The 22,272-nt window shown below is 44.9% G+C and overlaps 2 protein-coding genes and 1 long non-coding RNA gene across 9 annotated transcripts; 1 reads left to right on the forward strand and 2 right to left on the reverse strand.

Moving 5' to 3' along the window:
- Positions 1 to 186: 186 nt before the first annotated feature.
- Positions 187 to 10,777, reverse strand: LOC140000137 (ATPase family AAA domain-containing protein 2-like). 4 transcript variants are annotated; one of them, XM_072029900.1, is made up of 8 exons: positions 10,542 to 10,682; positions 9,702 to 9,890; positions 6,605 to 6,719; positions 6,063 to 6,168; positions 5,135 to 5,257; positions 4,804 to 4,906; positions 4,468 to 4,583; positions 187 to 2,207 (listed from the first exon to the last, which is right to left on the reverse strand). In XM_072029900.1, the coding sequence occupies exons 2-8, from the start codon at positions 9,768 to 9,770 to the stop codon at positions 1,964 to 1,966; spliced, it is 876 nt and encodes a 291-aa protein (XP_071886001.1). In that variant the 5' UTR covers positions 9,771 to 9,890; positions 10,542 to 10,682; the 3' UTR covers positions 187 to 1,963. The 4 variants fall into 4 exon arrangements, with proteins under 4 accessions (XP_071886001.1, XP_071886003.1, XP_071886002.1 ...); XM_072029902.1 differs by lacking the exon at positions 9,702 to 9,890 and having other exon boundaries at positions 6,605 to 7,653; positions 10,542 to 10,678; XM_072029901.1 differs by lacking the exon at positions 10,542 to 10,682 and having other exon boundaries at positions 6,605 to 9,605; positions 9,702 to 10,535.
- LOC139998611 (protein N-terminal glutamine amidohydrolase-like) lies at positions 2,897 to 19,336 on the forward strand. Of its 4 annotated transcripts, none has more exons than XM_072029906.1 (6): positions 2,897 to 3,577; positions 11,341 to 11,440; positions 12,200 to 12,250; positions 13,458 to 13,606; positions 13,953 to 14,077; positions 19,035 to 19,336. In XM_072029906.1, exons 2-6 carry the CDS (start codon positions 11,438 to 11,440, stop codon positions 19,166 to 19,168), a joined length of 462 nt encoding a protein of 153 aa, XP_071886007.1. In that variant the 5' UTR covers positions 2,897 to 3,577; positions 11,341 to 11,437; the 3' UTR covers positions 19,169 to 19,336. The 4 variants fall into 4 exon arrangements, with proteins under 4 accessions (XP_071886007.1, XP_071886004.1, XP_071886006.1 ...); XM_072029903.1 differs by lacking the exon at positions 2,897 to 3,577 and adding an exon at positions 10,917 to 11,153; XM_072029904.1 differs by lacking the exons at positions 2,897 to 3,577; positions 12,200 to 12,250 and adding an exon at positions 10,931 to 11,153.
- LOC140000139 (uncharacterized) lies at positions 19,297 to 20,287 on the reverse strand. The gene is made up of 2 exons (XR_011805419.1): positions 19,741 to 20,287; positions 19,297 to 19,653 (listed from the first exon to the last, which is right to left on the reverse strand). It is a non-coding gene; the product is annotated as an uncharacterized lncRNA (long non-coding RNA).
- Between the last annotated feature and the right edge of the window lie 1,985 nt (positions 20,288 to 22,272).

Consider the following 22,272-nt stretch of genomic DNA (forward strand, 5'->3'; position numbering starts at 1 on the left):
AACTCTGATTGCTATGAAGGCGTGCCAGCTGCCTCGTTGACTAGTTGTGCAGCAAGGCACAAGAGCTTGGGTACTGCCTGGTACAAGCTAAGGTTCTTTACAACTTGGTCACAAGCAAGAATCCATTTTGGTTTCAGTCTTACCAATGCATTTCTCAGCTAGTTCATCAAGCAACATGTCCGGTGGCTTAGGGGTCCAGTCACGAGTATGAATCTTGAAAATTTCTTTTCTAGCCTGGAAGCAAAATCATTGCATTTTAGCTTGTCTCAAGTTTTCCTTAAAAATACCAACAAGAAACAAACAAACAAAAAAACCAAAACAGTCCTCCCTCAAAACCCCTCATCTACTAATACGCTTTTCTTACTTGCTCAACTTTCAAGTATTTTACAGTTATTTAATATACACTCTGCATTGTCAACCAGGAAATTGAATATTTCTTATTTGTTACACTGGACTTTTTTCTAGGAACCTACAGTGAAAGAAAAGGCATTTATAGCTTCAATAACAAGTTTCCAAACTACGAGACCTAAAGACCCAGAGGAAAATACTGCAATGAAAAATTTATCCAGAAACATTTCTTTGTTGTCCAAAAAACTTCTCTAAAATTTAACAAGCTTTCATTGTGACAGTCTCATTACTTCATCACATTTGCTTTTCAGGCAGTAAATTCACAGAAAGCACTTCTGGCACAATGTTTCAAATTGCTACAATTACTATAAAGAAGAAAATAATTATGACTCAAACTACTACCACTGATCTGGGGCACAATCAAATGCACACATGCCCCCTATTCATTCATAAGTGAAGGACTGAGACCAAAAACACAACTTCATGATGAAAGCGCCCAAGTGGACTAAATAATTAAGCAAACAGGTACAACTTTGGGAATGAAAGGTTTGATTACAGAACTAACTACTTGGTGGTATCATCTTGACCATATATATTCAGTACCAGATTTGCCCTCCATGGAACAACGCAGTGTCTCCACATATCACTCTCTTGTTCAAGTTGTCAATTTTTTTTTCCTATAAAGTTGGACTTTGCCATGGTAGCGCTAACGTTGAATTTCAGTTCTCACCTCTTTATTTGGCAAGTTGAAGAGGAACTCTCTGTCAAAGCGTCCTGGTCTTCGTAAAGCAGGATCTATAGAATCCAGTCTGTTGGTAGCTCCGATTACCACGATCTCCCCGCTGTTAACTATGCCGTCCAGAAGCGTCAGAAGAGTTGAAACAATGGAACTAATAGAAAAATATAATTTTTACTTACTGGTTCAGTAAATTTTGTCACATTCCACATGACTTTCTTCCATGAGTAGTCAAAAAGGACAAGCTTTAAGGACAAGACTCATTTTAAGACATAAACAATAGGTAAGTTAACACAGACCACATGCTGATATCAGGCTTAGTAAATTGGTTTCAACTATTGTTTAGAAGCACCTGTTTTGGCATTGAGTTACAAGTTTTCAGGATAAATTAACGTGTTCACAGTAAATTAAACAGGTCATCATCCTTTTTTTTTTTTTTCATTCCCCAAAGATCAAGCAGATTTTATGTAGGTGCAAAACTGTAATACCTATGAATGTGGTCTTGTTTACTAGAGCGCACAGGAGCGAGACCATCTATCTCGTCAAAGAAAATAATTGAAGGTCGCATCTGATAGGCCTAGCACAAAAACACAGAGTAAAACACCATTATCTAAAGGAAAAATACACAAAAACATCATGGTTGGAATGTCATCTAAACTAGATTTTTCACTTCAGCCTCTGGGACCTCTACTGATAGAGCTACTGGAGTATCTGGCATGACTAACAGAAGACAGCAGTCTGTGTCAACCCACTGTATCCGGGTGACAGGAAGCAAATCGTTCCAGTAGCTCCTACAGCTGACATTCACAGCAGAAACACTGGCATTTCCGTTTCAGTGGGAAAAAAAAAATAACAAAATACAAAAAAAGCAAGTTCTACTTAAAAACGTTGACCACAGAAAATAATGGTTTCAACTCTGACAGAACACACTGTGCATTTCAACCTTACCTGTTCAAATAACACACGAAGTTGGCGTTCTGATTCCCCCACGTATTTTCTCATGCAGTCCGAAGCACTTCTCATAAAAAATGTTATTTTTCTGTCACTTCGGCTATATTCACCGGCAAGTGCACGAGCAACTAGTGTTTTCCCTGTTCCTGGGGGGCCATAAAATAGACAGCCTCTGCAATAAAAAACGATCCAGATAGGAAAAAAAACATCATGATGAGTACCTCCTACAACCATCATCTCTAGAACAAGCGTCTTTCCTAACCAAAACACATCATGTACAAGACAGCAGTAATAGCTGAAGTGTGGGTAGAGTCAGAACAGATAGAAGTTCTGCATTTTTACAACGTTTCACAAGAAAATTCATTTTTTTCACCCAAAGAAATGAATAAGGGGGTAACTCAAGTGTATAAAACCTTCAAAAGAGAGCATACTGTCCCAGAAGGACACTTCCAAAACTGCTGACAAACAGTTTGATCACAGCAAACCGGAGCCAAACAGGCAAACTTCAGCACAGAATCTGAGAATGGGCTGAATGGTGAATCACCACTTCATTCTTCAGTGATAAACTGCATATTCTTGCTTTCATAATATGCAGAATCTGATAGTAAAGCATTTAATGCTCCTCTCAAAAGCATTAAGTTACTGGGTTTGGTCTCTCAGACCATCTATTGCTGATGGCACGTGAGGAAGCCTAAAGCCGGAAGGAAAAGAGATGCCTTAGCACTCAGAGGGAAAAAAAAAAAAGAAAACAAAAGTAGGCAGGAAAAACAATTGGGCTTCCAGGCAACATATTACAATTGACTTCCACTAGATAATCCCTTCTTGCCTACAAACTAATCAAGCTGACTGTGGTGTAAATGCCTGAAGTAACTAGGAAAATAAAACTAACATTCACGTTTTTAAGGAAAAGGTACAGCTTTGAAGAGGCTTTCAGGGTAGGGCATAACTGCATTATCTGAGTGTTCCCTAGGCTCCCAACCTTAGATGCTATCGCGCTGGGGAAACTTGGTGTGCTAGCTCTAAGGAACACCACGGAGCGTGGAGTGGAGTGGAGACACCACGGCTAGGCTCTGTGATCAGGTGGGACCTCGATTGTTCTTGTGCACAAAGCAGCACTTTTTGCCACCCTAAGCCAAAGACCTGTCATGTTTTGACAAATGCTGTACCCTAGTGTACTTTTTGCTCATTATAATATCATTATAATACCAAAACACACCTCCATCCCAAAAGCTACCCGCCTCCAAGGTGCGACCACCCCTCACTGAGCATGCGCTCTGAATTTCTCGGAGCCTATTACTTTAAACGGAGACGGGAAAACTTTACACCAATCATAACTAAGATATGCTTGACTAGAGCCACTCAAGCTCCACCTAAAAGATAGAAAATAATATAAATTGGCCCAAGAGAGAGGGGATGTGAGGGAAGATACCATCGTCAGGGGAGATACCATCCCGAGGACATACAGCATCCTTAGGACCTCCTGACTCCTGGGATCAGTCGACGGGCTGAACCTCTCTTCCCCCCCCATTGGGACGCCTTTGGGTGAGATCTGAATATTTGCTTATAAATCTCTATATAGAGTCTTTGATCCTTTCAACGCGTTTATTTCTAGGCTGTGCACCCATAACACCTATAACACCTGTAACACCTGTAACATCTATACCATCTATAACATCTATAACATCTGTAACACCTATAACACCTATAACATCTGCAACACCTATAACACCTGTCACATCTATAACACCTATAACGCCTGTGTATTTCATGCATATTAGCTTGCTTTTGCAGACAGTCACTATCGCCGGCAATCCAAAAGAACCTGATATTCTGTTGCTGTAATAAACCATACTTGATTGCATTGTGATAGCTTTCATTAATGCGACTTGGGTGAGGGTGATTATCCGTGATAATTCAGTGTTCTGAATCTAACCAGACCCCCAGACGGTTAATGCATTGTTGGTGAATGTCTGAACGGACCCCCAGGTGGTTAATACGTTTTTGGTGAATGTCTGAGTGGACCCCCAGGCGGTTATTACGTTTTTGGTGATTGTCCGAACGGACCCCCAGTTTTGGTGAATGTCCGACTGGTTCAGTACTCTGAATTCAAACGGGCCCGTGACGGTTAATCAGCTACACCCCTTTAACGCGACACTGACTTGTACATAAAACTGAGAACAAAACCACTCCAACCCAACTAACCCAACTTTTTAAAGACACCAGACGGTAAAACTTAAAATTTTAAGACGTTGCTTATATTTTTAACCTACAAATATTCTGGATTCTATCCATTTTTAAGAAACCACTTTTTGCCACTACTAAAACAAACGTTCACCGCTGCCAAAATGTTGAAGCATGGAAGCATATTGATGCCTGAATTGAACTTTCTCCTGAAAACAGCTGACTTACGATTTATCACTTTAATGAGTTACCTGGGGGACTGAATATTGAACCGCTGAAAAACTTCTGGATACAGGAGGGGAAAAATCACCATCTCTTTCAAAGCTGCGATGTGTTCGGAAAGACCACCCACGTTCTCAAATCCAATCTAAAGAGAAATTCAACACAACAGAGTTTGTATGTTAAAGAAAGCAGCAACCTAGATCAAGGTTTCATCAGAAATTATCTCAGCACAACGGAAACATTCTGGGCAACTTTTGAAGTTGCTTTAGAGAAAACCATCAACAAAGGTAGTTGTAGATGGCACACTGAGATCTTTCATAATCCCTGGAAACACTCGCTGACACGATGATTAGTTTAAGACTTACCGCACTATCTATTTGCATTGCATCTCCCTGACTTCCTCCAACTTTCTTTTGATCCCTCTGAACTCTCTTTAGGTCCTGTTTCTGAAGTTTCACTCGAAAAGTCCTGATTTGAATTAAGGAGAAGTTATAGGGCTTCTTTTTCTTTAAGATGCAACTCGAAGATTTTTGTTTTTCATAATAATGCCAAGCAAATGTAGAAAACATTAATTAATATATAGAAGACCTAACTAATTGACATAAACTCACACAGTTAAATTTAGATAAACTTAAACATGGCTAAATATTCATTTGAAGGAGATTCATCCCTCCCCTATTCTCTAATGACAGCAACCTTCTTGGAGATGTGCTCTCGCTGTCCTCACTGCTCTCACCACTCTCCTCCGTATCACATGTGCTAAGCAAGGGAGATGAGCAAGAGGGTGTAGAATCACTGATGTCATCTGCATGTCTCTGTCTGCAAGCAAGCATATAAACCAGAAAGTTAAAAAGAAAATAGAGCAGATACTAAGTAACACCAAAAATTAAGGGAATTCTATCTCAAAATTTACTCTGAGATCTATTTTCCAGTCCATTGTACTCCTTAGCAATCTGATTTCAAAGGCCATGACATGATTTTCCTCGTGACAACTGTCTGCTTTCAAGAATGCTCAACAAAATATCTGGCAATCAACAGCATTCTCTACGCACTAACTGCTTACAGAATCCAAAAAGCCTTTATCATTACTAAGGCAATTTATGATTTCATTTAGATCTTTTATTGTTTAAGGTTAACTTCATATAGAAACATTAGTTGATTCCAAACAGAAACTAGAGTCAGTATTTGAGTGATAACTTTTTTTTTTTTTTAATCCAACAAAACTTCCATAAAGCCTCTCCCTCTAAATCGAATAAAATTATTTTTGGTTTTAAGAAAATAATTTGTATCCTTCAAGATTAAATAGTGTGACTAAGATTTTTAAGGGGGGATTCTGGCTTCAGTTCCAGAACCAAAGAATTTCAGTTACAGAAACTCAGACACTACCTCCATAATCATCTTATCAGCGACCCACAAATATTGGATTTAAAAAAGAAACCAACTTAAAAGTATCCACCTCCTGCCCTCCAAATATTTCTTTCCTCTCTATCCTCAGACTACCAAAGTACCGATCATAAACTTACTCTGTAATTACCACTAAACTGAAAACCCTTTGAAGCATTATGCAGTAAGGAGACTGACAGCTCTACGGATAAGTAAGAGCTATCACTAGCCATACACCAACCTGGCACGTCTTCTACATTTTTGTGACCCAGCATTTTCAAGTGACTCTTTCTGTCTGACAGAACAGGGCTGGCCCGAGTTAGTCCTCTCTCGATCTCTTTGTCTTACTGAAAGGAAAGAATTTAGAATAATGATACAGATACATTTAAGAGAGGAGGATATCAAAAGATAAAGAAAATGCCACGTGTTTCACTCATCCCTAATTCCAGAAGAATTTTTAACCGTTTTTGCTTTTCATCAGTGCATGGTACAAGTGGAAAACTACGCCCTTTTTAAAGGTGAACTGAAAATCACAAGAGCAAGACTATTAAGTGTGATTAATTACTGTTATATCAAGGATACATAGCACTAAGTAGGCCAAACAGCAAAGAAATATAATGGGCACAGGACACACGTGTCTGATAAAAACAGCGAAGTTCATGTGCAGAATGAAGGTACAGAACTGAAACAGAACTGTGTGCGCAAACACATGTATTTGCATTGAAAAAAATTATCTCACTTATGTGCAAGAAATAAGGTTTTAAGAGAAACTGTGCGTTCAACCTGCTTTCCATAGGAGCTTGGTAGCGGTCAACAGGTTTCCTCCGTCGAAGGTTGTAACGCCTTGGAACATCTTCACCGTCATTTTCTTTGTTCTCACTTCCTCTTGCTGTTTGTACTGTACCACAAAATGACACCGAATCGTTAAGTACTTTTGCAAATTATATGAAATCCAAAATGCATTACACAGATGCCTGTAAGTTTTATTATTATCATTATTTTAATGACACAGTGGATCCTGCAAAACCTTAAGATGAATTTATGCAAGTCACGTTTCAGAAATCACAAATCCTAGCAGATGAGCATGCATCTAGACATTGTCTGTCCTCTCTGAAACTGCTGATGGACTTGTCGTCAGCCTCAGTGTTTAACAACAGGCAAAATTCTGTCATATTGCTTAGCTAAGATGCAGATCTTCTGAAAACAGCTATTTCAGAAAGTCACTTCTTAGTTTGAGAAAGTGTTTAATGGAAAGGGTTTTAATAATCTGTAGTGCTAAGACTAAGCACAGTAATCTAAGTCCAAGTCTAGCTCTGCCACAAATTCTGTGAGCAATAATGGGCCAGACACAGGCTTGAAGCTCACCAATGAGAAAACAATGCCAAATGCACATAAGCTTAGGCCATTAGCTTCTGTCAAGTAACCTGAAGTTGTTTCATGAAAGATGGTAAAAAACACAAAAACCAGAGTGCAATTATCTACTGGGTTCTGGTGAATATCCTCTCACGTTAACAGCAGGACACCGAGGAAGGAACGTACATACTCCGTTCACCTACCTGTTTGCCAAAAGGACTTATCTTTTTTTCTTGGAAAGCACCGCCCTCTTTGGTTTTTATTTTTTAACCCCAAAGGTTGCATTGCTTTCTGAACGCAAGGTAGGTGCCATGGGGTATACAGACAGCACACGGAAAACTGAGCGATCAGTAAATGAGTTTGTGATCACTACCATCTCCAGTCCTTGGTGTTCCAACACTTCTATCACAAAAGCATGAATTTCTTTGCTTTATTGCTCCACTAACCCTTTCTCAAGAAACCCTGTGCTCAAGAAAAACCTGGAGGAAAAAAACAAACAAACAAAAAAAAACTTTCAAAACTAAAGCTTCCCTCTCCCCACCATTTTCTTGTGGATAACTTAAGCTTAATATCCTTGGCAAAAAGATATTGCAGCAAAACCTTTCACATAAACTTAGTGTTTCGTGAAAAACAACAACAAAAAAAACCTTTAAATTGAATTGGAATTTAAATTCAAAACTTTGAATTCAATTGAATTTAAATTAAAAAAACTAAACTAATTAAATTAAAAAATTTAAATTCAATTGACTGTTCAGAGGAACAGTCAAGCTTGACATTATACATCCTAGAATTAAAATCTAGTTCGAGTTTTTCTCCCATCTCCAGACCTTGCTAAAGATGCTTATTAGGAGCTCTGTCAAAAAAAAGTGTAAGGCTTGTTATATCAAAGCTTTGAACCCTTCTTACTGCCCTTGACCTTCTTCACATTGCTGCTCCTACAAGGGTGAGTACTATCATTTTTAGTACGGGAGGGAAGCTGTGATATCCTTGATTGGGGGGTCGTTCTGTTTACAAAATGAAGTTCCAGCAAGAGTACATCAAATGAAATTTCACTCCAAAGTCAGAAAATAGACAAGATTTTTCTGCTTCCCGGCACTAACTTTACTAAGAGCTTAGTTAGTGTTTGCTCAAGGTAACAGCAAAGGCATGAAGAAGTTAGAGGAGGGCACTGGTAAGGGCACGTGGGAGAATGCTTTTCTCCCTCCTGTTCTCCGTGCTGATAGAAAGGGGCCTCACGAGATGCTTGCCCTAGCACAAGTTTGAATCCAGGCATCTGAAACAACTCTTGAAGACATTTTTTATTCCCCAGACCCAGCAGAGATGAAACAAGACCTAAAGCTTGATGAGACCAGCCTGGTCTGCCACAGTGATGTTTAATGTTTTTCCTCCGGGAGGCTTAAGAAAGGAAAGAGTGGAATAACTCAGGAGACCTCTGTACACATAGTTATGCATTTCTTTGATGACTTCTCTGCAACAAGCACAGTGCCGTGTACTCGTGTTATTCTTTATCAGCTCTTCTTTTATCTTCACCTTGTCTCAAACAAGGGCACAGCCAGGAACAATGGACCAGGAACCCTGACCATCCTCTGGCTCCTACAAAAGCATCCCAAGTCAGTGAGACAGCAGACACTGAGAAGCACTACGTTACCTGCAGCAGGCTGCCAGCAGGGCAGAACTGGCTCGTATCAGTCACACAAGGCTGAAAAAACACACTCAAGAAGTGAAATTCAGCAGAAGCAAGTGGCTAAACCAGAGCAAGGAAACTGCAGGAAGGAATTTTGTAGTAGTTTGAAAGTTATTTTCCTCCTACTATGGGAAGTGATCAACAATTGCTTCTAAGAAGTTAGCTGTTGGGTGTCTCTAAGGAAGCAAGCAGATGCTCAAGTGCCAGCCAAACAGGTAAGTGTGTTTAGGCTAGGAGCTCTGGTGTCAAGTCCCTACGCAGATGACTCAGGAAGGCTCAGCAGAGAAAAGGGCCACTTCCCACTTTCCCCAAACAAAAAGGGAACTCTGGAGCACACGGGTGTCAAGTACAGGTCACAACAAAACGACCTTGTTCGGCCTGAGGAATCACAGCGGGGTTGTAAAGCTGCAGACAAACAGCCTCCAGAGGGACAGCCGCCGCTTACGGTCTGCCACAGGACTCCTTGGGACTGGAAACTTGGGAGAAGACGAAGCCATCAGACTCCGGTTTACCTGAGACTTTCTGCTGCATGCTCCTTAATCTAGATGGATGAAATACGCAGGTAAATGGCTTGCTGGTATCGGGAAAACTGCAAAAGCTGCTATTGCCGAGTCTTTGCGCACCAGAAAGTCAGGGAAGAGACATTAGGATGTGAACAAGCAGCTAGGAGCAGGATCGCCATCTCTGTCATCTAGGGCACTTCTACATGTCTCTGCTATATGAGTGCTCCAGCAAAGGCTGGCGGTCCTACAAACGAAACAGGAGTGACTCTGTGCCTTGAAGCATGGGAAAGTTCTGCAAAGAGGTGAAAAAACACAAAGAAAGAAACCAAACCAAACACACCTTACAACCTGTTTCATGAGAAGGATTCTGCTTTCGCTTCAGTGAAAACTTTACATTTAACTTCCTCATTCCTGCTCCCACAAGGAAAGCGGGCCAGCTGTTTGCCCTGCCTGACTTTGCACAGCCTTCCCTCACGTGCCACGGGCAGCTCAAGTCCTTGCAGGCTTTGACAACCGCTTCTCATGCACACTGCAACGGCAAAGTGGAGATACTGAAGCAGCCTCCAGCGCCTGCTTGCAAAGAGACGACACCCCAAGGGCTGCTTCCTGCTTAGTTCAGTAGACTTGAAATGAGAAGGGGGAAGAGAAAGAGCAAAACAAAACCCCAGCCTGAACCCAAAGAGCCGAGAACGCTGAGCTCGGCGGCACGGAGAGCTGAAAGCATCGCTCGGAGGCGGGGCTCGCCCTGAGAGCTGGGAGGTGCTTTGAGGTGGTTCTGCTCTGCCTTTGGGAAGAGCAGAGCTTGAGCTCTAGCTAGCTGTGTGTACAGCAGCCAATTCCTTCAGGTGATGCTGAGCGGGGATGGGAGCAGCAAGACGGAGCTGGAAAGGTGTGGATGAAATACCAGACACACGAATCGTCCCTAAGAGCAAATTCGGGCTTTCCCTAACACCATCAACCCCTTAAGGGAAGTCGTAACCACATTACACCCCCTAACTAACGGTTTTTTTACTTCAGCACTAATTAACCCTGATTTTTAGCCTTGCTCTCCGAGCCCCCTCAGCACCCCCCGCGTGCACCTGCCCGCGGGGCCGCCTGAGGGGGTGGGGGGCTGGTGAACGAACCCCCCCCCAAAGCTCCCCGCCCGGGCTCGCTCGGAGGGAACCCCGCGGGAACTCACGGCCGGGGCTGCTCTCTGCCTGCTCGTCCTCCTGCCGCCGGGCTGCAGCGAGAGGAACTCGGAGCTCGAGTCCATGGCAGCCAGGGACCGCCGGCGGCTGCCGGCGCTGCGCCTCAGCACCACCATGGCGGCGCCGCAGGGCCTCCCGGAGGCGCGGCGCCCACTGAGGCGGCGCCCACTGAGGCGGCCCCGCGGCCCGCTGCGGATCCCTCCGCCTCACACGGAGCCCTCCATCCCCCTCCTCCCCCCTTTCTTCCCTCCTCGGCGCGGCTCCCTCTTCCGGCCCTCACTGAGGGCCGGCCCTCGCCCGCTCTTTTAATTTTTTTTTTTTTTTTGGAAGTATTTTTTAAATCTTTGCCGGCGGAGGGTTACAGGCGGGAGGCGCAGCACCGTTTGAGCCTTTTGGCGGGCGGGAAGCGGCGCGTGCCGCCCCCTCAGGCGGGCACCGCCTCCTCACGGGCTCCGCGCCCGCCCTCAGGCGGCTCCCTCAGGAGCCCGGCCCCGTTCCCCAGCACGGGAAATCTGCCCCCGGAGCATGGCGGAGCTGGATGAGGACCGGTACCGGCCGGCGGTGCCTCCCCGAGCCGCCTGCGCCTACACCGGCTGCTACTGGTAAGGGAGGCGCCTGAAAATGGCGGCCGGCGCCTGACTGGAGGCTGGCGGCACGCTGAGGGGGGGAGTTGAAAACGGAGCTAAAAACCCCGCAGGGAAACCTTCCCGGCCCGGTTTGGGTTGCTGGAAGTGAAGGTGAAAAGGGGATTGAAAAGAAAACGGTGCCGTCGACGGTTGTGTTTTGCAGTGAGGAAAACGTGTGGAAGCTGTGCGACTACATCAGGAGTCGGGGGGAGCGCCCTGTGGAGGAGTTCTACGCGGTTTTCATCTCCAACGAGAGGAGGATGGTGAGTGGGTGAGTTGTGCGCTCCGTGGGGGTGGTAAACCAGAGGCGGGGGGAGGTGGGAGGCGCTTTAACTACCCCAGGCCTTTTAAGTACAGCCTGGGGTAGGTGAGTCTTGGCCCCAGGCCCCCCTGCAGCAGCTGAGAGGCACGCAGGCAGCAGCACCTGGGAGCATGAAGAATTTCATTTGTTTCTGGCCTCCAGACCCCACGCAGTATTTGTTCAAGACATCAAGGCAACACCAGAACCTGAGAAACAGTAAAAGGAAACAGCTCGACCTGCTGCACCAGAAGAGAGCCCTGCTCTCTCCTCTGGAAGCCCCAAGGATAAGGATACCCTCAGGGGAACAAAAGGTTCATGGCATTCTTTCCAAGCTTAAAAGAAGTTGCCCTAAAACAACAGATCAATCTTAATTAAAGGTTAAAGGTTGGGCTAGATGATCTTAAAGGTCTCTTCCAACCTGAATGTTTCTATGAATGTCCTTACCTGACACGCTTGGATTGTGGGAAGAAGGAATCACGGTGTCCCTAAGGGCTGTGGGATGATTTTTCCCTGTCATCCATCAGGTTAGGGGGAATATTACATTATATGGTCCAGAATAGCGCCCAGTTTAATGTTTCTGAAAGATAAAAACTGGAGCAAGCTTTCTGACAGCAGCACTGATACAAGCTGATGAAATGCAGAGTTTAGCAAAGAACTTACCCAACGTGAAACTAATCTCTGTAAGTCAGGAGTGGTTTATGCCAAATTGCTTAACTTTCAGGTCCCGCTCTGGAAACAGAAGTCAGGGCATGGAGATGAGCCTGTTGTCTGGGTAAGGCCCTCTGTTCTTTCTTTGTCAGTATTTAAGTGCGTGCCTCTGCAGCTGAGGTCTGCAGGATCAGATGTGGGTAGTGTTAGATACCTCTGCTGGAATGAATTTAGGTTTATGTCCCCCCTGAGCATCAGGAAGCACTCTGTATGTGCCAGAGGTCCCTTCCGACCTCAGCCGTCCTGTAGTTCTGTATTAGTATTTATTATTCTTCTACAGCAGCCTAAATGCAACCCTTTTATTGTTCACAGGGAAATAGCAGTGAGATGGCCCATAAAACCACCAGGTGACAAAGCTTAGTTAGCATCGGTAAGAGTGCACAACAGTTCTGTGAAAATTACTGTCTGGTTTTGTTGGCGCCTGCCAGCTTTGTAGGATGTTAAATAGATGTCTTGTAACAAGCTGACGGGTGAAAATATCCATATAGGTCTGACATGGGATGGAAAAACGTGAGCAATACATGTCTTCAGGTGCCAGCTTGTATGTAAGCTCTTCCAGAGTTTTTGGCGTGTCATTTAATTTAATGTAGTTCAGTAGTTGCCACTACAGAATTCCTTTTAAAGATGTGTAGTTATGGTTATACTGTATGGGAGGGAAAAAATAAATTTTGCATGGCAATTTGTTTCAGAAATTCTGTTTTAAAAAAAAAAAATCTATGAATTTCTGAAATTCTGTCCTTACAGAATCATTTTCTGGAAAATTATCAGTGTGTTTATATTGTACAAAAGGCTTGGTTTAAAAAGAGGTCCAAGTGTTATCGGGATGATCTGAGAAGGAATAGGAGTTAACAACAACTATCTTCAATTTACTTTTTGGAAAACTGCAATGAATGTAAGTAACTAACACTGAAAATAATAACTGGAGTTTCTCCAACCCCCTGCCATACCCGTGTTTCCTACATGTTAAGGAATCAAAGATGTGGTATGAGGACTAGCGTACTCTTCAGGTTAGCTGCCCAGGCTGATATCAAAGAAGGCTACAAGTAATGGGGAGAATAGCAAGGCTTACCAAAAGGCACGAGGGCTGAGGCAGGCATTAGGAAACGTCTCTCCTGGTGCTGGAACATCACAGGCGTGATACCCGAGCATCAGAAAGCAGTCTCTAAAGAAGAGAAGCTGTAGCCTCAGCTTCCAGGAGGCTTTTTTTCTACTCCCTGTGCCGGTTTCTGGTTAACAACTGTTTAACTCCTGACAATTACCGTTCTTCCCAGGACTACCACGTTATCCTACTTCGTGTCTCCAGTGGGGAGCAGAACTTCATTTATGATCTTGACACAGAGCTGCCATTCCCCTGTCCTTTTGACGGGTACAGCACGGAGGCCTTCAGGCTGGATGACAGCCTTCATCCTGAATTTCACAGGTGAGGACAAAAAAAATAAAGATGAAGAGCATGAATTTTATTTCATGAAGTCCAAGTTGAAGTTGTCTCTGTGGATATATACTGATAGAAGTCTTCTGTTATACTCCAAGAAACTCAATGCACTGCATTATTTTTCTAAAGCTCTTTAATTGCTGTTGTTTAATCATCAAAAGCCTTTCCTTGCTGATGTTTATTCTTAACAGCCCAGCAGCTTAGCCCAGTGTTTCTGAGTGGAGTATTTAACTAAGCTAAGGCTCCCTGGGAGGAAGAAAGGGCTCTTCTCCAGAGTGGCTAATGCAGCGTTATGTACATATATCTCTTGATACAATTGTGCATTGTTGTTCAGGAAAATCCGGATGATACGAGCAGATCTGTACCTGGAGACGTTTGCTTCGGACAGATCTCACATGAAAGATGCAGATGGGAAATGGCAGAAACCTCCTCCCTCGTACCCCTGCATTGAAACAGCAGGTGAGCTGGCAGGACTCCTTTTTCCTTTTAACAGAGTTGAATGATTCAGTCAGAGGTGGGTGCAATAAATAAATGTGCTTTTGGACATGTGCTTTGGAAGCGTATCCAGCCAGCACAGTGTGTGGGGACAAAATGGGGCTCTGCAGTGCTTGCCTTTTCCGAACATGTAAAGTGTAGCGTGCTTCCTGGCAGCTGCCACTGCTGTTATCAAACACGAACTGCTGGTCTTCAGAAACTGAGCAGAGAGTAAGAGGTATGAAATGTTGCAGTGGGGAGCTGAAACAGAGGCCAAGCAACCTGCCTAGGGTTGGAAAGGGAATTTTTAACACGGTGATTACCCCACTTTTTTTTATCACACGGCGTTTCAGCTTACTCGAACCAGGTGTTTGCCAAGCTGGCTAATGTTTGCCATGTGCTTATTCTCTCCTTTTCTTCCCAGATGGAGAGAAGTGTGGTGAAGTTTTGTTTTGGTGGAGTTTGTTGATGCTGTGCACGTTTGGTTTTGCTGCTTTTTTAATAATACAATGCTACCATATATTTCTGTTAGAGAAGGTGGGGTCAAAGGAACATGTCTTGTGTCTAGAGCCAAGTTTATTGTGGTTTTAAGCTACAGGCAAGTTAATTCACAGTTTTTGTGTTGCTTTCTAAGAAAGTTTGGCGTTTCACTTGGGTATAAATGAGTTATGAGTGGGGGCGGGAGCACAGGTACAGCCTTGTGAAGCATTTTTAGAAATTCCAGGCTATGAAACACCTGTCTCAGCCAGCCCCCAGGTCATCCTTGGGATGTTGGTAGGTAGCTAAAGATGCAGAGACTTTGATTGCTCCCATACTTCATTCCTTAGCCTGTACCTTGCCAGGCTGGGAGGAGCATCCCCAAGTCATCCAGTCCAGACCCTGCTCAAAGCCGGTGCAATTAGACTGAGGGGCTTTAAGACTCTGTCTGGTCTAGCCTGGAACAACTCCAGGGACGGCCATTGCACCACCTCTCTGGGCACAGTGTTCCAATATTTGATCCCAGGCATGAATTCAATACAATTCCAGTATGCAACCAGAGTTTCCTGTGTTCCCACTCGAGTGCTTTGCTTCTTGTCCTGTTGCCAGCCACCTGGAAGGCTCTGAGTGCACCTGTGGTGATGTGCTCTTGTCTGGGCAGTCACCTGGGTGTTGCAGGGGACGGTGACTGCTTACCCTGCGCCCACCCAAGGTGGAGGATCGCTGACTGGGTAGCTCTGGGATTGGGGTCAGAACAGGAGGAGACTCTGTCAGGTCTAGGACATCTCGTTCACACTGCCTTTCGCTCAGTGCAAGTTTCTCAGGCTTTGATTTTGTTTTTCCTTTCCTCACCTGAGGCACCTCGTAATGGTGTGTGCTTCAATGTATGCACAGTCTTATCAGGCATAAAGCACCTGATTTCAAACTTGATAGGAAGCCAGGTGGCTGACCTTTGGTTAGTGTAAAACAGCCTGGGACATTGATGTTCATCCACGCCAAATGCCTTTATGGATAATTGCTTCCTCCCCACTTAGAGTACTCTCTTTTCCATGCTAATTTGTGTTTGTGGAAGATTAAATTGCTCGCTGCTGGTGTTAGAGGTGACTGTAATTTAACAGCTGGCGGAATTGATCACGTATATGGCTTTAGTGCCAATTTATTTGTGAGATCAGAGCATTACATTACTCCTTGAGGTTATATTGCTGTCATTTAGAGAAGCCAGAGTTATAAGCTCTTGAGAAGATGACTACAAAAGCTTATCAGTTACAAGGACTCATATTACATCTATTTGGTCTGTCTTTGATGCTAAACAAATGCTTGAAGACTGAAAAATAGCATAAATACATATATTTTTTTTTAATGTATATGAGCATTGTACTGTTAAAAAGAAATGAGCTTGTGAACTTAGGGTATTTAAAGAAAATCAGCGCTCTGGTGCTGCTGCGTCTTAAAGGATGTTAGTTACACTCAACACACCCTGCTTCACTTATCCAGTGGGGGTTTAAAGCTTTTAGTAAACTTAAAAAGATTGGAGGTTTTGTTCTTGATACTGAAATATTGCCTCTTCAGGGCAGAGCAGCTGCTGAGCCCAAATAGAGCACTTTGGGCAAGGAAATTCTGTAGCATTTAAGTCAAATGTAGGCCAAATAGGGTAATGTAAATACCCACTGTGGTGCTGGGACAAGGCACTGGGACCAGTGATGCCTTTTTATGAAGTTTACCAGGAAGTGTTAAAGGACTGTGAAATTCCTGTTGGAATTCAACCAATAAACTATCAGGAACCAGTGAAGCATTTTTTTTTCCTAATACTAACTCAAAAGGAATAATTCTTGTGTTGGAGTAAGTCTTGTGTTGGCAGTGCTCTGGCCTCTGTTCCTCTGCTGCAGGTGCTCATCCTGCTTTTTTAAATAAAACTAAACAAGATCTGTTTTGAGGTGTGGATTCACCATTCTGGAGCTGGCTAGCCCAGCCTGGGGTTTTCTTTTAAGTCTTCCTCCTACAAATGAATGAGGTTTGATTCTGCATGGTTTAAGTCCCGATGAGATCAGCCCTCCTTGCTGCAAGCCTGTGTAAAATCCAGCTTGCACCCTGCAGTTACTCAGGTCTTACTGCTTCGATACAACTGGTAGCACCAGCTCCTAACGCTGAAAAGCCTCACTTTGATTTTCAGTTCTCCCCAGGTGTTTGGCAGCACACAGGCAGAATGGATGTGTAAAGGCTTTTTGTTCTTTTTATTACTACTGAAATCCCTAGAAGCCATGAATTCTGGGGGTTTATTTCTGAAGAATGCAGGTAGGGCAGCTGAGGAACTGTGTGGGTGCCGTGTGTGATGCGTTTCTGTAACGGGCAGCTGCTAGACAGGGCAGGCAGGTGGCTGCAGTTCCCTTCTGTACCTTCTCCACAAGGTAATGGCAGGATCCTAGCAGAAGGAAAGAAGGACTGATACAGATCTAAGCAGCTCATGCGTGCTATAACCTGATTCCCATTTGAAAATAAAACTGTTGTGAGAAACACCTCAAATAATTTTCTTCAGACAGGATCTTCTGTGAAGTTATTTTATTTGCGAGTGCAATGGCATGCGGCCTGTCAATCAGGAGCGCATTTCAGTAAACAAACCATAACCTTTTATTCGCTATTACCCGATGCCTGATCACCTCCCCTGTTTCCTCACTGAATCCTCTCTGGATTTATTCTTCGTTCCCCCTCAGCCACTAGATGCCCTAACTATTTGACTTCTCTTTTTCTATGAATTTTAATTTATTTTCCAATCCTTTCAAGCCCTGTTTTCCCAGAAATTCAAATAGCTTGTTAGTGCCTTCCTTCACAGCTGTTTTCTCCTGTCCTAACAATAGAAGATCATCCATATATTGTTACAGCAACACCCCCTTTGGAGGTTGGAATTACTCCAAAAACTCCTGTTGGCAGATGCCACAGGTATCGTGGCTGTTAGGCTGTGCACTATCGGATGGTGTTTTTGTTTTGTCCCTGCTCAGGGCAAAAGTGTCAGACTTGATCAAAAAAGAAATGAAAACGTGCACGGATCTCGGAATGCACCAGGTAGGTCTCACGGACTGTAAACAAAGTGAGTTTGGGCAAAGAGGAAGCCTTAGCTCTGTGCGTGCCCAAATGCAGACTAGTGTAACACCTACAGCATCAGAGGAGGACTGTGAGCGTGTTGTAAATCTTAAAAATAAACAGGAGATTTTTCATTATTATTTTTTGCCACTTTTTATCTGCTTCAGAAAAAGGCTTTTGTGGTGGTCTGTTTTTGCGGAGCTGTTGGCTAAAGCTGTAAGGTCTCACATAAGTGCACAGCCTTTAGATGTGACACGTGAATAACAAGGATGACAAAGGGGGACTTCTGTCTCCTGAACCAAAGGAGATGGGAGAGCACTACAGGCAGTTACATGGCTCTCATACTGCTTTAGTGCCACCTACTGACTGGTCTTTAGACCATCTGCTCTTCGCGGGACGGTGAAGCTTGTTTCTTCTTCTTGCTTGCCTGTTACAACAGGTTTTGCTCTCATTAAACTCCTGATGCACTGTGTTATGCCCTGCCACCACCCTCCTGACTGTCAGAGACTGTTTCCCTTCCTACAGACAGTGTGACAGCAGTTCCCAAGTTGCTAACAGCAGCTGCTTTGGTTGTGACTCTGCTGGAACAATCCCCCTTGGGCTTCTTCACCATTCGCAGAACATTTTAATTAAATTATTCTTCTGCTATGCTCAGTGCACATAAAGCAGGGACTTGTTTATCTTTCAGATCTTAAACTACATGAGTAATCACATTAATTGTAAAATAAAAGCATCTGAGAGGAAAAGACAAGCTGGGGATTGGAAAACAAGCTTACCAGGCTACCTGCATGCTGGAACTGTTATCCTCTGCTGGTTGTTCTGGAGTTCCAACAGAAAATTGCTGGGCTTGTGCTATTTTAAATCCCCACATAGTCAAGTAGAAAGTGGCCTAGTGCTGGCACTTGTGGCAGCAGTGGGACTGTGGTTGAGAGAGTTTTTGATGTTCAGTACCCAAAGGGGCTGACAAGGAAAAGGTCAAGTTAGGGGCCAGACCTTGCAGGTGCTGAGAGCTGGGGCTCAGAAAATCCCAAAGCTGTGCTGCGGTGTAGATATGGTGCAAACAAGAGGGCTGCAGGGGCTGCGTGTTGGCTGGGACTGCTGGGTATGGGATTCCCAAACGTTGTCTTCCCTTCCTCGCTTACACTATCTGTAATGGTGAGCCTAATTACACAGGCTTTTTGCAGCTGGAGCAAATTCCATTTCTATGGAATTTGGTTCTGGTGGCTCTGTATGGTCTGCAGAGCTGTTGGACTGCTGCTCAGCAAGTGTGCTGTGAGCTGCTCTGAGTTATACTTTCAAACGGTTTTTCTTGGGATTTTCATGGTAGCTGTATGTGCTACAGAAGCTGAATCGGGAACTCTGACATTTCACTTCTCTGCTCTTGTTTTAGATTCCAAGATGAACTTGGATGATTTCATCGGTATGAATCCCAGAGTGGGCTGGGGCTCAGTGCTGCCCTTATCGGACTTTGTGCGCCAGTTTGGCAGACAGACTCATCTCAGCTGCTCCGTGAAAGCACAGTGAAGTAAAGAAGCTCTTTCTGCTGCAGGTTGCAGGTGGTTTGATTTGTTTTGCTGCTCTTACATTGTATTTATGAATGGTTTACATTTCTTTATATGGAATAAGCGTTTGGGCAAATACAGTACCCAGGGTACACTGAACTGAATAAAGTCTTTTATTTTTATTACAAAAGAGTCAACTTCTTTTTTTTTTAATAAATCAGATCAGAGGTTGACATCCCACCATAAACGTGTTGCTCTGTTGTAAACAGAGGCCACCCTTGCAGCTCCCCCCACTACCAAAACCTCGCCACATAAACCCAGCACCTGGGCGTCACTCAACAGAGCCATTGAGCTGTAGAACATCAGGTTGTCATCCCTCCAGACATGAGTTTGCTCCTTGATTAAACTACTGAGCTGGTTCCTGGTGGCTGAAATCCATGGCACGCTCCCTTTAGTGAGGCTCAGATAGGAGAATTTGCCACGTTTGGTCTAATTTCAGGATCAAGGCTGTTAAGGAGAACAGAGACAACCATTATTCAGAATGTAGAAGTTAAAAATCAGCATGAAGAAACGTTCCTTTTTCTCTTTACTCACTCTTTAGCTTGTCCTTTCCCACAGAGAAGTCCTGACTTTCTGTAGTCCATTCCTATTACAGTATTTATGTGCTGAGAGTCCCCGTGTGGTGGCTTTTTGGACTCGGTCACCCTTGAATTAGGCATTGAACAAACAGAAAAAAGTTCCTCACAGTCCCACTCTCTCCTGGCTTCTCTGTGCTGGTGGTCACTGGAAATTCTCCAGTAACCCAACACTACAACGTTTGCTACTGAAAATGTTAGGGCAAGGCCTTGACGGCCTGACATCCACGCTGGGGTCACCCTGTCCCATGGGTCGGTCTTCTCGCTTCCACCAAACTATGGATGCAGTGAGCTGGGATGGGACAGAAGACCCATGTCTGTCCTGCCTCTTTCTCCTCTGCTGCTTCCTTTTTGTTAAGAATATCATTTATTCAATTCAACCTCTTTTATGTGCCTGTTTGGGACTTTAGGGGAAAAAAAAAAGCTCTATTTTTCTGACATGCATTTTCTCGGTTGATGCATTTCTGCAGGCCTGTCTCGTGGAAATAAAATTTTTCAGTTGGCCAGCAGAGAGAGCAGTCAGCACGCAGCAAGCGTGCGGCCAGTTCCCTGCTGGCACGGTGTGCCAGGAGCTGTTACAGCTCAAAACAAATCATCCCACAGCGGCGCAGAGGTGATCTGTGTCTCACAGGGTTGGGGCACCGGGTTTCGTGTTGCCCTTGTCAGCCTGAGCCCCTGAGGGCATCGAGGAGCGTGCCAAGGCCTTCAAACCAAGCTTTTGGATCGAACCAGCGTTTGTAATTCCTACTGAAATGGGTGCGTGGCACTTGAGGATGTCAAACTAATCGATGTATGGATTTGGGGGGCTAAATTTAGGCACCCGGGAGGCTGTAATCCGATCTGCACCATTAAGTAGAGCAGCTGGGAGGCACCGGGCTGCACTCGTATGAATCAGATTCCAGGATCAGAGCCCGGGTCGGAACATTTTGGCCTGTGGGGCCCTTCCCTGCTCGCCCGCTCGGCGTCATCCAGCCAGGACCTCATGTGTGCTGTGAAACCATCTGCTGTGAAAACGGTCAGCTCTAGGGTCTGCTTTTCCCTTGTTAGGATGAATTGGGCCGAATTTTCCCGTTTTACGGTGCCGTGAGGTTGTTTTCTCCTTTTCCCCTTGCCTTTCCAGCAAACGCGGGTGGTGGGTTGAAGGACACTGCAAGGAGCAGGCAGGAGGTGTGAAAACCCCGCCGGGTCATTCCTGTAGCCCCCAGCAGCTGAGCACCTGCCTCCACCTTTTGTGGGGTTGCCCTCTTAGGGCACTTAGGATTCGCAGGCTCGGGGAATCTCAACGTGAAACCCATCTCCACGTCCGCCTGCGGTAATTTCCTGCTCAGAAATTGGAGGGAGCAAGCGCCGGTGATTTTCTTCTCCCTCCTGGCTTCCCCCGTGCTGACCCAGCCGAGGTCAAGGTGAATGAGGCATACCCGGGGAGTGTCCGGAGGCATCCGCGCAGCTTTGCTCAGCAGCTGCCTGCGCCCTTGCCCCTGGAGCTCGGCGAAGATCTGAGCGAGGCTTTTTTGTCATCATGGTGTCAGCAGAGAAGCACTCGCTGGAAGGGCAGCCTCTCAAAGCACAGCTGCAGCAGCGGTTCTGGAAAATCTCCCCGGTTTGACCTAAGATAAACAAATATGGCAGCTGAAGCGTCCTCAATGTTTCCTTGTTCTTATAGTAGGAAATACCTTGCATGCTGAGGGCGGCTAAAACAAATCTTGCCTACTTATCTAAGGCCTCTGGCAAGTCCCTGAGTTTCTGGGGGAGCTAAGCCGCTTCCCATGCGGGAGGCACACAGAGCTCGGGTTCGTGCTGCCGAAAATCAGCACACAAAGGACCTGAGCTGTGGATCGGTGCTCGCCAGGCCCGAGGGAGGTGGCATTGCTGGGTGTGATGAGCAGGGTGTTTCCAGCAGGCCAGATTCCTGACATTACATGACTTAAAAGCAGGAAATGCTCATTTGGCTCTCTCCAACGTCATACCTGCCTTCCCATGCAGGGCTATATCTGAAAGCCAAACACTGCAATAAGGCAGGAATCGTTACATGTTACTTTTTTTTTTTTTTTTTAACCAGCCTACACGGTAAGAATATGGTAGTTAGCTCAGCCTTCCCCTCTTCCGAGTGTGTAATGGTGGTGGCATGCTTCCCACCGCCTTGGCATGGCTGGTCGGGTGGCAGAGCACCAGCTTCACACTCGGAGCCCTCCAGAAAAAGCACTCTGCCACGGCTTTTAATGATTTAGCTGTAAAACCTCCCTCCGCTGCCATGGCTTCCGACTTGCAGAGGGGAACAAGGGTTTCCAGCCCGTGTTTATAGCTCCTGTAATCAGTAAGGCCACTTATACTGTACTCATGCACTCATCACAGAGTGTTTTGCTGTATGAAATGGTCGTGGTTATATTTATCCCTGTGCAAAAACAAAGTCATCACAAACTCGGGCGGCAACGTTCGGCGTGTTTTGCCCTTGCTGTGTGCTGCTGTTTCTTCAGCAAACGGAGCGTCTACC

The sequence above is a fragment of the Anas platyrhynchos genome, chromosome 33, assembly GCF_047663525.1.
Source record: "Anas platyrhynchos isolate ZD024472 breed Pekin duck chromosome 33, IASCAAS_PekinDuck_T2T, whole genome shotgun sequence".
NCBI lineage: Eukaryota > Metazoa > Chordata > Aves > Anseriformes > Anatidae > Anas > Anas platyrhynchos.

What these genes read in the sequence shown, in the direction of transcription:
- LOC140000137 (XM_072029899.1), bottom strand. Translation starts at nt 10,667, where the DNA reads ATGGTGGTGCTGAGGCGCAGCGCCGGCAGCCGCCGGCGGTCCCTGGCT. An exon ending in GAGAGCACATCTCCAAGAAG is followed by an intron (nt 4,907 to 5,134) that starts GTTGCTGTCATT and finishes AATTCAAATCAG; the next exon opens with GACTTTTCGAGTGAAACTTC. An exon ending in TTCAATATTCAGTCCCCCAG is followed by an intron (nt 2,208 to 4,467) that starts GTAACTCATTAA and finishes TTTTTATTGCAG; the next exon opens with AGGCTGTCTATTTTATGGCC.
- LOC139998611 (XM_072029903.1), top strand. Translation starts at nt 11,077, where the DNA reads ATGGCGGAGCTGGATGAGGACCGGTACCGGCCGGCGGTGCCTCCCCGA. An exon ending in GAGATGAGCCTGTTGTCTGG is followed by an intron (nt 12,251 to 13,457) that starts GTAAGGCCCTCT and finishes CGTTCTTCCCAG; the next exon opens with GACTACCACGTTATCCTACT. An exon ending in CCCCTGCATTGAAACAGCAG is followed by an intron (nt 14,078 to 19,034) that starts GTGAGCTGGCAG and finishes CTCTTGTTTTAG; the next exon opens with ATTCCAAGATGAACTTGGAT.